Source organism: Xiphophorus couchianus, chromosome 17 (genome assembly GCF_001444195.1).
Source record: "Xiphophorus couchianus chromosome 17, X_couchianus-1.0, whole genome shotgun sequence".
Taxonomy (NCBI): Eukaryota; Metazoa; Chordata; class Actinopteri; order Cyprinodontiformes; family Poeciliidae; genus Xiphophorus; species Xiphophorus couchianus.
In genome coordinates, this window is record NC_040244.1 from 3437565 (window position 1) to 3452830 (window position 15266).

The 15266-nt window shown below is 38.4% G+C and overlaps 1 protein-coding gene across 2 annotated transcripts in view; it reads right to left on the reverse strand.

Annotated features, from left to right (window-relative positions):
• sema3aa (sema domain, immunoglobulin domain (Ig), short basic domain, secreted, (semaphorin) 3Aa) overlaps positions 1 to 13701 on the reverse strand; it is a 39538-nt gene extending 25837 nt beyond the window's left edge. Inside the window, exon 1 of one of the 2 annotated variants that reach the window (XM_028043990.1) lies at positions 13111 to 13701. In XM_028043990.1, coding sequence (XP_027899791.1) covers positions 13111 to 13216 — 106 coding nt within the window. In that variant the 5' untranslated portion in view covers positions 13217 to 13701. The remainder of the gene's footprint in view (positions 1 to 13110) is intronic. The other variant, XM_028043989.1, reaches the window with a different exon arrangement.
• Positions 13702 to 15266: the final 1565 nt, after the last annotated feature.

Genomic DNA, 15266 nt, shown 5'->3' on the forward strand with positions numbered 1-15266 from the left:
GGTGGCATGGGGCTGCAAGAGGGGCGTGGTTGTCACCTAATAAAGATGGTTGCACCATATGTACGTCAGTTGAATTTGGGTTTGAAGGAAGCGGAGAGGGTGGGTGTGGGTAGGTATGAGTGGTGGTCTGTGGTCAAGAGTTTGCGTGAACATTTGTAGAGTGCCAGAGAAGGGAATGTGTGTGGGCTTCAGGGTGGAGAGATCATTACTATATTTCAATATCCTGCCATTCGCAAATACATGACTACCATAACTGTCACCACTTCAATTCTACCAGATTGGGATTATTTAGAAAATGCATAGATAGAAGAACTTTGATTCAAATCTGCTTCTAAGCAACCAACCCAAATCTACAGAAATGTGGAGAAACTGATGATGTGTTTAGATATGAAGTCAAAAAGAAGCACAAGGATACAAGAAGCCTATTTTCTGTGTTATATTGAGACAAGCCTTCAGGTTCATTCAGACTTAGAGAGCGTTAGATTTAAATCAGACAATAGGTAAGCAGAATGCAGTACAGCAAATTTGCTTTGTATTCTGATTTTGAGAAATCAACCTCCATCTGCCATTGAACATGCTGGACTTGGGAATGTTGGCAGCCCTTTGGAAATCTTAGGATTAAACTAACGGTATATGTGCTCTTGGGCACAAACATGGATTCTGTTGTTTTAGTAATGTTGCTAGGTTTAACAATATTAATAGCTAATATAACATACCATACTATAAAAAACCAAGATATCCCCATTACTGTTTATATTATAGGTCTGGAAGAGAGAGCCAAACTTTATTTCAGAGGGAACAAAATTCTGATCAATGTATCAATGTTAGTTCAAGAGGGAAATACGGAAATATGATTTTCAGTCAGAGTGGCAAGAAGTCTTCTTATGTTTCAGCAATGAAAAAGTGAAATGGACATGGCAAAAGAAAAACTCGACATGGACAAAGAATAATGAATTACATCTGAAAGATTTTGGGATGGCAAAGGAGAAACAAGATAAGTTTGAATATGCAACTGAGAGTTGAGGTAAATCGTCGGGAAAAGAAAAAAAAAGTTGTCATGCAAAGTCTGTATGTGATGACCCGTGTGATGTGAAAACAAGCTGAATCCAGGAGCTAATCCAACATGAACTCTGTCACGAAAGGTTTCCTCTAAATGAGCCGAGGTAGAAAGAAAAAAAAAAAAGATAGACATACATCTCTCGACATGTGGTGATCTTTGACAAAGACAAGGTGGCCTGTGCACACGAAAACACAGAAAGGGCTTTATCTGGGCTGAGATCTGCTGTGGTTTGGGAAAAAATTCTGAGAGAACTGGGGCGTAAGCACCTAAGGACCTCCAACCTAAACACAGACACGCTCGTTTGGAAATGGGAGCACAAGAGACGGGGAACAGCAGAGCTCATACAAAATATAGCAACAGAGCGGAGAACATGCATATTCACAGAGAACATAAACTCTGGCACACAAAGGAAAAGGAGATTTATCATAAATGCACTGTGTTATTTTTTAAAAATGCAAACCCAACTCTTAGACTTACACCGTGACTTGAATACATATATCACACAGGTTCTACTTGAAAACAGATATGTTCAGTCAATTCTAATCTACTCTGAATTTTTACTTACGCAGCACAAGCTAGTTTAACAGCAGCATGTAGAACACAGTCCCTAACCTGGGACCCCCGAACACACACACACAAACACGCCGATGAATGTGGCCCCCTTGCCTCACACAGCAGGCTCATACAACCCATATAGTGCACACAGATACTAACACAAAACCTTCTCTGTACACATTCACTGAACACAATTCAGCCGGACACATGCAATCTTTCTCCATTCAGTATTCATTTTGCTCTCTTTTCTTTTACACAAATGCGCCATCTGCTCGTGTTCAATAACAAATTCCACTGTTTACATGTGGAACCTGAAGCTACACTCGTCAAGGTGAACACCGCCACACAGATGCACTAACATACTTTTTACATTCACTCAAACATATGCAAAAGGACGCCACACCTGCATTATATGAAATCGCTGAAATTTTGTGATTTAATTATGCTTGTGAATTAACTTTACTTAAAGACACAATGGAAACTTGATCACAAATCCTTATTTACATACAAAGCTCATGTTTAGTACCTGGAAAACTATTCATACCGTCAACCTTCCTACTGTGTCTTGCTGCAAACACAATATTCTATGCATTTTAATAAGGTTTTAGGTGACAAACCAGTGCAAAGTATTTCATTACATGACGTTTAAAAAGAATACATTGTTTAGAAAATCTAGAGTAAATAATCTAAAAACTGTGGAGTGCATTTGTGTTCAGGTACTGTTGACATCTATAGAAAAAGTCTTGAAAATTGTTCTTCGAACAACAGCTGAAGTCAGATTGGAGAGTAATTTTGAAGTCTTGCTACAGCTTCTCAGTTGGTTTACTTCTCAACGTTGACATGCAGATTTTCTTTCAGGATCGCCTGAATCAACACTAAGCGGGCTTCCCTGTCTCTATTGGAAAAGAGCTTAAAATTCTCCAATAATCCTTCGAGGCCGTCGTGAATATGTTTCATATCTACTCAGTTCAAATTACGCACAGGTGGATTCCACACACAGATTAGGTGAATTCCCTGTGTCCAGAAGTACGAAATCCACTTGGACCTCCCGACAGACACACATCTGTCATGTTATGTAATTGTGAATAAATCTGGAGTCCATCTTGAGCATACAATAAAACTGTCTAGTCAAAATTAACATACTGCAAGAACTCTAGCCTTATAAATCAGTGAACGTTACACCAGATCAGCAGAAATAATAATAGACTCCTTCAAAACAGATCACTTCTGCAAAATGCTACAATTGTGTTTATACCAGTACTGAATAATTGGAACATGATATTTTACTCAGAAGTTTAATTTCTATTCTAAAAGGCAATAATTATGATAATGCATTGGTTGTCAACTGTTTAAAAAAAATATTTGTTCTGTCCTTGTGCTGGAGAATTAATGTGTGTGAGAAATTTTCTCAAATAAATGCTTTTTTTTTTCTTTCTAAATGAAATCAAATTACTTGCTTGAGAAGTGCTTGATAAAATATACATTTTAATTTTATGGCAAACTTTTTTCCATAGATGCCACTAATAAATTTCGCTGGAACCATACTTAAAATTTATGAAAAATAAAATGGTAAAATGTAAAAGTTTGATAGGATCTCAACACCTGAAAATACAAAAAAAAAAAAAAAAAAAAAAAACTGCCGTGAACTCAGATCTAAAAATATAGTAAAAAGTTTTGGTTAATGGCTTTAGATCAAGTTGTTCCTTTCTTCTTTTTCTGCAAAACCAAAAAAATATGTTGATCTTGTCTCAAAAAACTAAAGGAGCATTTTGCCAATGTAAGGGGTTTTCACTAAAAGCACCCAAAGCACTTTAAATTCTTATTTAATTCATGCACAAAGAAAAAAAATATATAGAGAAGTACAGCTTGAAACTGGCAAGTACAAGTAAGTCATTGACATAAATTAGCATTTGTGTCTCTATCATATTTCAGTACAGAAAATAATGTGCATCATGTATCACAAAGCTTTGGAAATAAAAAAAGAAAAAAAAAAAACTACATTCAAAATTCAAGTGCAATTGTCTATGGAGTGCCATTCACTCCCCCATTCAGCAAGCAGGCAGGCATTTTTAGACGCCTACATGCCACGCAACGGCGGAATAATGAAACTCCATGAAAGAAAGGAGACGGGGCATTAAATTATGTTTATCTGAATGTCGGCTCACGCGGCTGCGCAAATGTGCATTTGAGTGACGGGAACCACAAAAGCCCCACAGTAGAAAACACTTGACTGAGATCCAGCAAATAGACGGTATTCCATTAGAGCATTGCAGCTCTTTTCAGGAGTTGTTTCGTCCATCAATTGTGCAGCAAATTCTCTAAAAAGGAGAGGAATTTTCAAGAAATAATTTCTTTGCAAAAGCCTACGACTACACAATGATGATTAAATAAAGATAAAATTTACAACTCCAAAAATGTCAGTGTCTAACATTTTTTCTTTTTTAATATGCAGTAAGGAGCACAATTTGCTGCTCCCATGGCAGCCAAAAAACACAGGTGTTGGAAAATGAAAACAAAACACACACACACGCAAAAAAAAAAAAAAAACAGACAGCCGCCCGAAGAAATTTGCTTTAAGCTTTGCTAAAGAAAGTGTTAAAATAATATCTTAAGCTCAAGGACACCCACACATGCCAGAAAAAGTTCACCACTTCACTTTTGTCTTTTTAAAACACAGTAGCAGGTGTGGGGTGGTTTCCCTGGCGACCATCTGTATAATAACACAACCCGACCTTCGAGAGACCTCATTCAGGTGTATTTTGAGTGACAGACTTTGACAGGAAACAGGTTCTCTTTCAGCATGCCTTTTTACCATGAACTCTGAGGCAAAGAGCAGCTCTATTGTGAATTTTCAGATTAGAAAAAAAAATGTGAGAATGAATGAATTCAGTGTCGACTTCATTTTTGCTACAATTTTGGCATTTAAAACCAATCTGCAGTTTATTTTTCACGAGCTAACAGATCCATAACCAAATACAACACCAACTATAAACCAACTGTGACTAGAGTTTATTGATGACATTTGCAATAGACATTCTAGGGATTGTTTTTCTATGCCGTTGCAGAGGCTTCAGTCTTATTTTTCCTCTCCGATTTCATGTGCAAAATTTAGCAGCTCGCGCCTGGGTTTTATGTAGAGGGGATAAAGTTGCTACTAATTTTAATGATTAGAATAAAGAAAAATATTAATGTATTTAGTTTTTATTATTGTTTTTTTTTTATTAACATTGAAAGCATATTTGGCCAGTACACACACCACTTTTTGATTGTCCGTGAAACGCAGCAACAATGACTTCACCAGAGGGCTGTAAAAGTAAAGCAGGAGTCTTTCCACCACCAAAGGGCAGTAAATGTTCAAAGTAGCTGTATTCTTGACTTTATAACTGCGCAATGAAGGACGCAACATCAGTAACTGCAACTGCTGCTAAGAAAATAAACTTTTCTGCAAAGTTGAACTTTTGACAAGTGTCTTCATTGTTCAAAGCATAAATGCAGCAAATTTTGACATAGAAATTCTTGCTGACCTTCACAATAAGAGTTTAAAGTATAAATGCTTTGAGGTGAACTTTGAAAAACATACTTTAAAGACTGTTTAAAAAAAGACAAAGATGATTGACGAGTCTCACCTTGGGTGGTCAAAACACAGCTGTCTGATTGCTGGGTGCACTATGGTCTGCAGAATGCAATTAGTCTGTAACTACTTTTAATAAAGAGACAATTATAAAATACTAAGATCAATAATAATATACATAATAATACTAGTACTAACAACCATATTGATAATTATATTTATGCACTTCGTCTTATTTTAGGTACTGTAAATAATTTTATTACATCCATTTTTTTGTACCTTTTGAAAAAATAATAAATCCCCCGTTAATAGTGACAACCATAATAAATAGACACAATATGTATGATAGAATTTTTGCATTATTACATCACTACTGAAGATTGTAATTTGTTTGTGATATTATTTTAATAACATGGTAGCTGTTTGAATTCATTATCTTTAATATTCATCACTTGTACAAACACAGAACAATCAGAAATGCTTAAAATTTAAACGGCTACATATTTGTCCATTAAATATTTAACAGCTGTTGGACTTCTTTTTATTTTCCAGCAGTATAAGTTTCATCGACAACACGGATAACCTAAGAAGGTCCTGCGTATAAGTTACTGGAATTACTATTTCTTCCTAAAAAAAAATGTTGACTCAAATTTGATATATTTAGTCTTTAGCTTCATATTTATACAGACAATCCTAATAAGACACTGGATATGTGTCTGATTTTAATGACAGTATATATTACTAGAGACGCCAACTGTAGTATTGGTGAAGGCAACATTTATGCTGCAGGAAAATGGAATAATCCCTACTAGATTCATTTCAACAACTCCAGCTTGTACTATCTTTATCATTATCCAAATATTTTCTATTTTCACATCCATTTGAATAGCCTAAAATTATTTTAAATTTTACACTCAAAGTTTCTCATCCTCAACTCTGAACTTATTTTTGTGATGGCAAGAAATGCCTGTTTCCCCTTCAGAAAACGAGAGAGGGACCGAGAGGAGGGAGACAGGATAGGAAAAACACATTTCACTAGAGGATTTGACGGGATAAGCAAAGCAGTAAAAGTGTAGCAGAGTGAGAGATAAAGGCAACAGAAACCTAAAATCAGGGATAATGACAGCAGGCTAAGCCAGAAACATGAGCTCACATGAAAAACACTCGCACAACAAAAGCAGTAAAATGTGGAACCATTTCATTAGCGTGTATCTCCTGTAGTCATTGGACGGCTGGACCGCAGAGACCAGCGCTTTGACCACAGACTGCTTGGGGCCTGGTTCCCAGCTGTAGGGATCCCACTAACACACAGTGCTCAAATGCTCACAGGATAACCAGGCTGTCTGGGAAAACACACACATGCACATTTCTCTTTGGTACGTAAATAAAGCCACCAATGTGAGCCTGATGGAGTAGAATAAACTGTTAAAAATGGGTTGTGTCTATCACAATGTCACTCCTGCAGAAAAAGGGAAGATAGTGCTATCACCATGCAGTTTGATGGATGGACTTTGAGAGGAACCAGGCTGTGGTTATCATGGCTGTGTCTGGAGCCTGAGCCTGTTAGTGCAGCCTGTCAGCCGCACGGTGTAGCTGAATGTCAGCTCTGCCATTTTATTACAAATTAATGAGGCGAGGCTAGAGATCTGAATGTAACCCCGGCAAAGTGTGACATCGAACACACTGAAGCGAAAGACGAACTCAGTAATAAATCTGAGGACAAAACCAAAGATCCCAGCTCGTTACAGTATCTGAGGATAACGTGTTACCCTTTTTTTGCGTAAGTATTAAATGAATTTTATTAATGTCTTTGCACTGAAAAATTACTACGTCTAAACTGTAATCTGTAATTTGTTAATTTTTGAGGTTTCTTTTGGGAAAAAGTAGTTGAGGGAAAGAAAAACCAATAAAGAGCAAAATGTAAAAAATAAATAAATAAAAAATAGAGAACTTATTCTTTAATAGTTTTTGGCTTTAATGATAATGCACAATGCTCTAATATACACCTATTCCAATCAACAAAGCCTTACATTTTCCTTTGACTTGTTTACCGTGTCTGTTTGCCTGCTAATCCTTTCCCTTTGTCACTCATTCTGTGCGTCTTTCTGTAAAGATGTCCCTCTTTTTTGTAACAGGACTCTGCTCAGATTGAACGGTGCACCCTTTCTCCATCTGACTGACAAGACTTAGCAGGTGGTGGGACCCATTCATACCCACATTACTGCAATCTGCACAAGGCTGTAACTCAAGCCTGCGTCCCAAACACAGATGCAAAGACACAGGATATTTTTCTGGTGTGCATGCCTGTGCATTTCTTAAGTACACAGAGACCAAAAAGTCTTTATGCAACACCCAGACACTAATTGGTAAATAAACACAAACGATGCTGGTGATCTCTCCTGTTGTGGCTTTTTGAGTTCTGATCATATTTTTTGATAAGTTCTGTATGTGTATGAATGTATTTTCTTTACAGGAGATATGCCACATTCCAACCAACAATCTTGGGAGAAAACCAAAGATGAGGAACGAGCCAGTACGAGATTTTCAAGATATGGTAAGGTTGAGTAGAGATTCTACACAAACATTTACAAGAAAAATCGACAGCACTACTCCTTAAGGCTTTATTTAAAACATAAGTTATACGAGCTAAGTTTACTGACAAGTTGTTTTTTTACACTTCTAAACATTTGTTTACGTTATTTATTCATTTTTATTCTGATACATAGTGAATTCACCAAATAAAAATCAGTTAAATTTAGAAGTAGTTTTCTCTTAAACATAGTTCCTTCCCACACCTATCTATATGCTTTCCAAAACATTTTTGCCTTACTTGCAACACTCTCCCCATCAAAGTTAATGGATTGTTTTAAATACTTCAAATACTCTGGTCTATCTGCGTAGACTGCATCTCTGGAATTTAAAAACAAGGTCTATTTTATTTTCCTGACCATAGCAATAATGAGGTTCTTTTAATGTCTTCTTCCCACATCTATTTCTATTTGCCTGTTTCCATCAACCTTCAAATAAGAAACAAAGAAGAGAATGACCGTGTGGAACGAATAAACTGTGTCAAAGAAAACCGGAACTACAGCTCTTTTCTTTACCCAAGCACTGAACTAATGCTTAGAATACCTTTCAATTTAATTGAAGTTAATGTCAACGTGAAAAATATAATGGAGGAGTATACTCAGGGCTTTACTGCACAAAATAATATACCTCTTTGCTGTTCTGCTCTTAATAGAACAAGCTGGTATTAGCTCGGCTGTCTGCTTCAGTTGCCATCCTCCAGGGACAGCTACATCACAGAGCTGCTGCTTGTGTCATCATCATTTAAAATAATCATTTAAGCTTTATTTTCCAGTTCAAGATTTTATATGTGTGTTTTTTGATGACAGGAAATATTTCCAAACAGCTGATTTTGGCTTTCTTGTAAGCACTGGAAAAACATATTAGCTTTCTTTCTGCCAGCTGACCGGTGGTGCACAGGGCCATTGCTGTAATTCTCCATGCAGACAGAGAATAGTTCAGTCATTTCAGCTCTTTGATTCATGAAAAGACGTACAATCCAGCAAAATGGTATCGCATAACATTTAGGCAGTTTTTAAGTAACACCTTTTATATCCCTAGTAACCATGCCTACCACAGAGACATCAAAAAGACATTTCCACAAATTAAAGTACTGCCAATTTGCTTAATGTTTTGTTCCAAATATATATATATATATATATATATATATATATATATATATATATATTTAAAATTAAAATAAAAAATTATTTATCTTATTTCTTGATGGCTGGATAAATGGCTTTTGTTTTTGCAAGTTGAGCTGTGTCATTGCACAATTATCTGTGGGGCAACAAGAGTCAGCACAAATGTGTATGCTTACAGATTCATCATACCGTCTTTCAACTTGTGGACCAGATTGGTGGGAGCTTAGCAAACTCTGTGGTCAGGTTTGTGAGTGAGTGCATGGAGATGAATTACATTCAAGTTTAACGTGGGGGCATATTGAAATGGAGGCTACTGGAAAACATTGGCTGTGCCACTGAAATGTGGCTGCATGGGAGCAAAGATGAAGGTTTAGTAAGTGTGTGCGTGTGTGTGTGGGTGTCTGTCAAAATGCAGTTGAAAAGACTAGCAACCAAAGAAAAGATATGTATTAACTGACCTGCAATCAAAGAGACAGAAAAAGGAGACGAGTTAAAAAAAAAAAAAAAAATGCCCCCACACACAGACTTCTTAAAGATTGCACTTAGGGTTTGTGGTGTTGTGGTTCCTTCAGAGACGACTTAGCCACAGGAGAGGGAAGGAAAGAACTATGAGAACGAGAGAAAAGGAGGGAGACGGAGGCAGGCATCTCCAAGGTTGGCGCGTTGGGAGTACACCTTGTAATTAACTACATCCGCTCTGTCAGCCACAGCCAGTAGAACGGACAGATACAGATGAGAGACTCTATAAATGTGATACACACATGGTAATTCACACATCAGAGAAAAAACAGGGGGTAAAAATGAGAACAGATAAACCAACACACATGCAAACACCCACAAACATACAAACTGCACTTATCTTACTGGAATTCAGTCACTCCTAGACATATACAGGCTTATTATGGGGCTTAGACCAGACACCCCTGAGAGCAGTTCCACACCAAGTGTATTTACAAGCCAACTGCGGATGTCTAATCCCTTTCACAGTTTTTTTCTGTCTTTCTTATTCTTGCTTTGATTGATGAGGAGAATGGTATGAAGAGGTCGTGTGGTAGGGTCACCTAACCCTAACATCCAAACATTTTTAAGTCTTGCCTTCTTTTTCATTTGCTAAAAAGGTCCAAAGTTACAAAGTTTATGCCATGTCCACTTCCACTGTTGGCATGTCTGTGCCTCGGCTGACCTTTAGGGGTCAGTGTTACTCCTGATGGCTGCCTACAGTGTGCAAGATTACAATTCAGGGATCTTAATTCACAAAAGTGTATCACTGTCTCCTGTAATTCTTATGGTAAAACAGTAACCTGAAGTCAGCTCCTCTCCTTCCCTCAAAGTGTAATCGTTTTAATCAGCAATCCAAACAAGTTGATCTGTGGTGAAATGAAACATCTTCCTAGCATTTACTTTCACCCCCATGCTTTCCTTATTATATTAGTCAAGGTGAGGAAGTAAGCATTACTGCAGTCTCAAGGAGAAGAGAAAATCATTAACTGCTGTGATCATCGCAGTGTCCCCCGTGAAATGGCAACCTTTTCGCTGAATGTCTAACTGACCCCACTGGGAAATCATTTACTCTCCACTTGCTCTACCAGAGTGTCCCGAGAGAGGTCATTTTATCTACCTGTCTCCATTTCTCAATCGTTCTTCGCCACAAACTGCTCTCTCTGCAGTCGTTTGCCTGTCCTTTCCTAGATGATAAGAATTCTTCACTTGTGTGTGACTATAGAGTCCCTTGGGGGCTTGTCATCAGCTCTCATTTGAGGCTGATTTCATGGGACTCTGCTTACATGCTCTGTGTATATCCGAGTACCCCTAATCATACACTTGCATAGCTAATGAGACTATCCTGGGAGTCAAAGTGTGATCATCCTTCTCTGGAGATTTGCTTGTTTGACTGTTCTTCACATGAGAATTCCTCCCTTTTGTTTATTTGACTTAATTTCTAGTCTGGCTTCACACAGCGCAGAGGTGATGACTGACACTTCACTTAACCAGTCTAGTCTCCCTTCCTTTTGCTTCATCTGCTGTACGTCTGACAGCTTGTCTTTCAATAAAAATGAGTGCTTATACCCTCAACCCTCTTCCACATTATTGGTGTTAACAGACAATTCTTCTCTGATGGACATCCAGAGAGCCATCAAACACCTGTAGAGACGAAACACATGAATCGCCGTGAGCGGGCAGCACGAAGAAAGTGGCACACAAGGCATTCTTGTGAGCCAACAGCTGACTATAATCACGCGCTCAACAGAGAATTCAACAGCCCAATAAAAGATCAGAAATCGTGAGCTCATGCATACGCACAAGAACCAGGTGTCTGAATATAGAAGGACATGCAAGACCTGACACATTTGTTGCACACAAGCTGAGACACCTCTTTCAGTCCAGGGGGAGGAAATCACAAGAGAGAGTGTTGAGTGCTAACACCAAGATCTAACAAGAACATTAGCACAAACAACATGACTTTTAAAGCAAAATGCATGTTTTTTTTGTTTTTTTTTATTACAGTATTGTATATCTCACAAGACGAGAAGCAGACCTGCTTTCTCAATTTGACAATGCACATCCATCACTTGTACAGTCTGTCAATCCGCACTTTGATGCTCGGCGACACGTCTCTTGTCTCGCACTTTTGTCAGCAGCATGTTCACTTGTCAGACTGAACGTCATAGAGGATCACAAAAGACTAGATTTACATTCTTTAAACAGATGCCTGCATGCAGAAGGGCTGATATTTTCCCATCATCCCTAAAAGCTTGGCTTTGTGTGAAGTGATGTGATAGAGCCCAGGAGATGTTTGACACGAAGCAGGTAAATCCAACAGTCGATCTTCCAATGTCATCACAGTTTAAAGCCTTGGATAACGACTTGTGAAGGAAACTTAACAGAACAAATACTGAAGTCATTGACATTTTTTATTTTAGCCCAAGGGCATGTGGAATCATATCCATTTGGAAACTGAAAGGATAATAAAGAAAACTATACTGCCCTCAAAATTACAACTTGCCCTCCATCTAAAGAATAAAGCATGTTATATAGCAGGCCTCTAAACATAAGTTGCGCTAAATGTCTTGTCTAAACATAGAGATGAATTGGTGACAGACATTATTTTCAAACCATGCTTAAAGCCAACATCTGATTCTCCCTCAGAAAAGAAAAACACTGAGATTGTCCCCAAAAAAACAAAAAAACAACTGAGATTTTGGTGACAATCATGTGAATGAAAGGACTTTCAACCACACACTCATGCTTTCGACTGCAAATCAGCTAAATTTTCAGAGGGTGTAACGGAGAGTCACAAGACCACACTTGGAGCAGTGCACTTTCCTAAAAATTCACCCCCAAAAAATGGCAAAAATGTTGCCAGTTATTTCAGTCCAAGTTGTCTGCTATTACATGGAGCCTGATTTAGTGTAGGGTGTGAGAGAGGAGACGAGATGGGGAAAAGAGAAAGAGGGAGGAGAAGGAGAAGAAGAACCGGCGCTCCGCAGTCTCCCCTCAAAATAACACAGGAGAGAGAATAACATATTTGCTAGATACGTCAAAAATGTCCACGTGCATGATAAATTCTTACTCTCCCTAAATGTGCAAATAGGTGACAAAAGTTACATTTAATTGCATTCAAAGTCATCAACTGTTGATTTCGAAATATGGTAAGGAGATGCATCAAAGAGGACACACTATGTCATGACCAGCAAGATCCCACCAGCTCTTTTTTGGGGGGAGATTTTGGGACAGAAGTCACAAAAACTAAGGCTCTGCTGCCTGTTCATTGCACTTAACAGGGCTGTGCAGTACTAGCAGAAGAGGACAGCACAAAAGGAGAAATGACACGGCCAATATATACATTTAACTTCAGGCAGGAGTGTTTCCACAGCATATGGAAACAATCTCCCCATTTGTAAGGAGAATTGCAAATTCTTGGAAGACAGTCAGAGTAAGTGAAAGGGAAGCAGCAAGGAAATTGGAGGAAAGAATACGGAAGGTTTTGGAGAGAGGTAGGTCTTGTGCGCTGACCAAGAGACAAACACAGAAACAGAAATAGACTTACTCTGATAAAGGAAGAAAAGGGATACTCAGCATGCCAAAGAATAGATGAAAAGAACAGCACTAAAGAGCACCCATGGGCAAGAAAAACAGATCTGGTTTAAAAGCAAAATACACAAGCAATCCGCATATAACCTGGAGTCAGAAAACACAAGGAATGGGCTTACCCTTGAATGACAGCTTTAGTCTGGGAACGTTGTGCTTGGGATCAGCTCCTCTTCCCGGCTGCAACGTGAAGCACAGCAGCACTACAGTCCGAAGCAGGTAATCCATGGTGCTGGAGTGCTGCTGTCTGGCCTCCAGACCAGGGGGCCACTCAGAGCCCGACCCCAAGAAAGGTGTCCTCCACTGAGGTATGCAAGCGCTGAAAGTAGAGGTTCCAGGGAGAGAGGGGGTGGGCGAATCCTAGTTGTGCTCCTGGGTTTGGAGTGCAGACTGTTGGGGCAGTTCTGTTGCGTGAAGTCAGCAGAGGGGAGTACAGCTCACATGGCTCCCCGTGTGAAAATCCAAGCTGTATAGTTGACTGGCTTATCTGTCCTCCCCCAGGTGAAGACCCTTCAGCTCGACTGTGATGAGAAGTAAAGGCAGAGTAAAATAAAATCAGAGCACTTATCCAGTATAACAAGGCTATCCTCTTGCTGGAGATTTTTTTTTTATCTGTTTCTGTCCACTGGCTCCCACTCTTTGAGCAGACACTCACAACAACCCTCTAATCCTTGTGTGCAGCTCCACCAGACTGCGAGAGAGCTACACCATCCACAGCGAGGGAGGGGAGGGAAGGCAGAGCAGCTGAGAGAGAGGGAGGGAGAGCAGGAGGAAAGAGGAGGTGGGGTATTACTTGAGAGCAGTGATGAAGGCAGTGTCATAGAGAGGAAGTGGAATGGTTAAGATTTATAGTCTTGACTTTTCCGCACTCGTTTCCTTTGCTCTTTGTCATTTTTTCCCCCCCGTCTTAATTTATTCTCCCTCACAGCAGTGAAACCCCTTCCCTTGTGTTAATTCCTCTGCCACTAACTGTCTGACCATGAAATTTAAAGTTTAATCACTGGATGCCCCCACCTGGTTTATTAGGGTGCTTGAAAAGCAGAGTTAATCTACTCGAGCAAAAAAAGAAGAAAAAAAAAGGAATCCAGAAGAGGGAGATGCCAAAAAATGTATGAAATCCTTGACTAAAAGGAATCTTTCAGATTCGTATGCATGAGTTTAAATGAAAAAATAAAAAAATGGTGAAAGTGTTTGTTTTTGCAAATTGTTTTGCATGAAGACATAGATGCAAGATATGTGTAAATACTTAGCAATGGAGTTTGTAAAAATACAAATGATAAACATAGTTTACATGGCGTCATCTATTTAAATATGTGGTAGCCTTGAAGCTAAACAATTCTAGATGAAGCTAGCTCAAATTAAACATTGTTTAATTTAGGAACATTTTCCAACTATGAAACTGTTTTTTTTTCTTAGGCTTTGTGCAGAATACAAGGGGATGCCTACTCTCTAGTGACTGGACATGCAAATAAGCAATATAAATTCATTTGATTGCTACCCCATGCAAAGAGCCATGTGGCCCACATCATAAACAGCTATTGCACCAAAGGACGCTTCCACTTGTAGCCTAAAGAAGTTGGAATTCAAACAGCAAGGTTTCAGTAGATAATCCACAGTTTCTGTCTAGTAAATTATATGTCAAGTATATTTACTTGATTTGTAGGAGGGTCTTGTTGTTTTTAAAAGCAAAATACATATGGGAAATAGAGAAAATGCTAATTCATTCAATTCAATTTCTGATTAAATATCTTCCTCTTAAATGAGAGATACCACCAATGTTATTAAAAAATATCCTAGAAACCAGTTCTTTGTCTTTCCATTGACTTGTTTTGTTTCATCATCTTCTAAGTTGTGTTTCTGGTTAGCAACCACCACACCTTCTGCTCCATCTCAATGGCTGACTCATTCTGAAGCATTCACTTCAAATAATATTATTCAGACCAGAGAAACTCCACCAAAACCTGTTGATGGAAGGCAGTTTATTTTGATATGTGGTTTCAAAAGAGTGAGTCACACAAAATAACAGGAAAATTTGATTAAAAAAATATCTACTTTTCCTTTCAGTTGTACAATTTTGTTTACTTTCCATGCACAGTTGCTATGTTTTTTGGTCGGTTAAAAGGATCACCATTTCAAGACACTTATCTAAGCAGGGGGGGAAAAATCTGAATTGTTTCTTTAATTTGTTTTCGATTGTAATTTGCAAGTTGCATTTTTGGAGTCTTCGCCATTTTGTACTCAACTTGTTTGGGAAGGAAAACTAGCTTTCTTCCAGTAG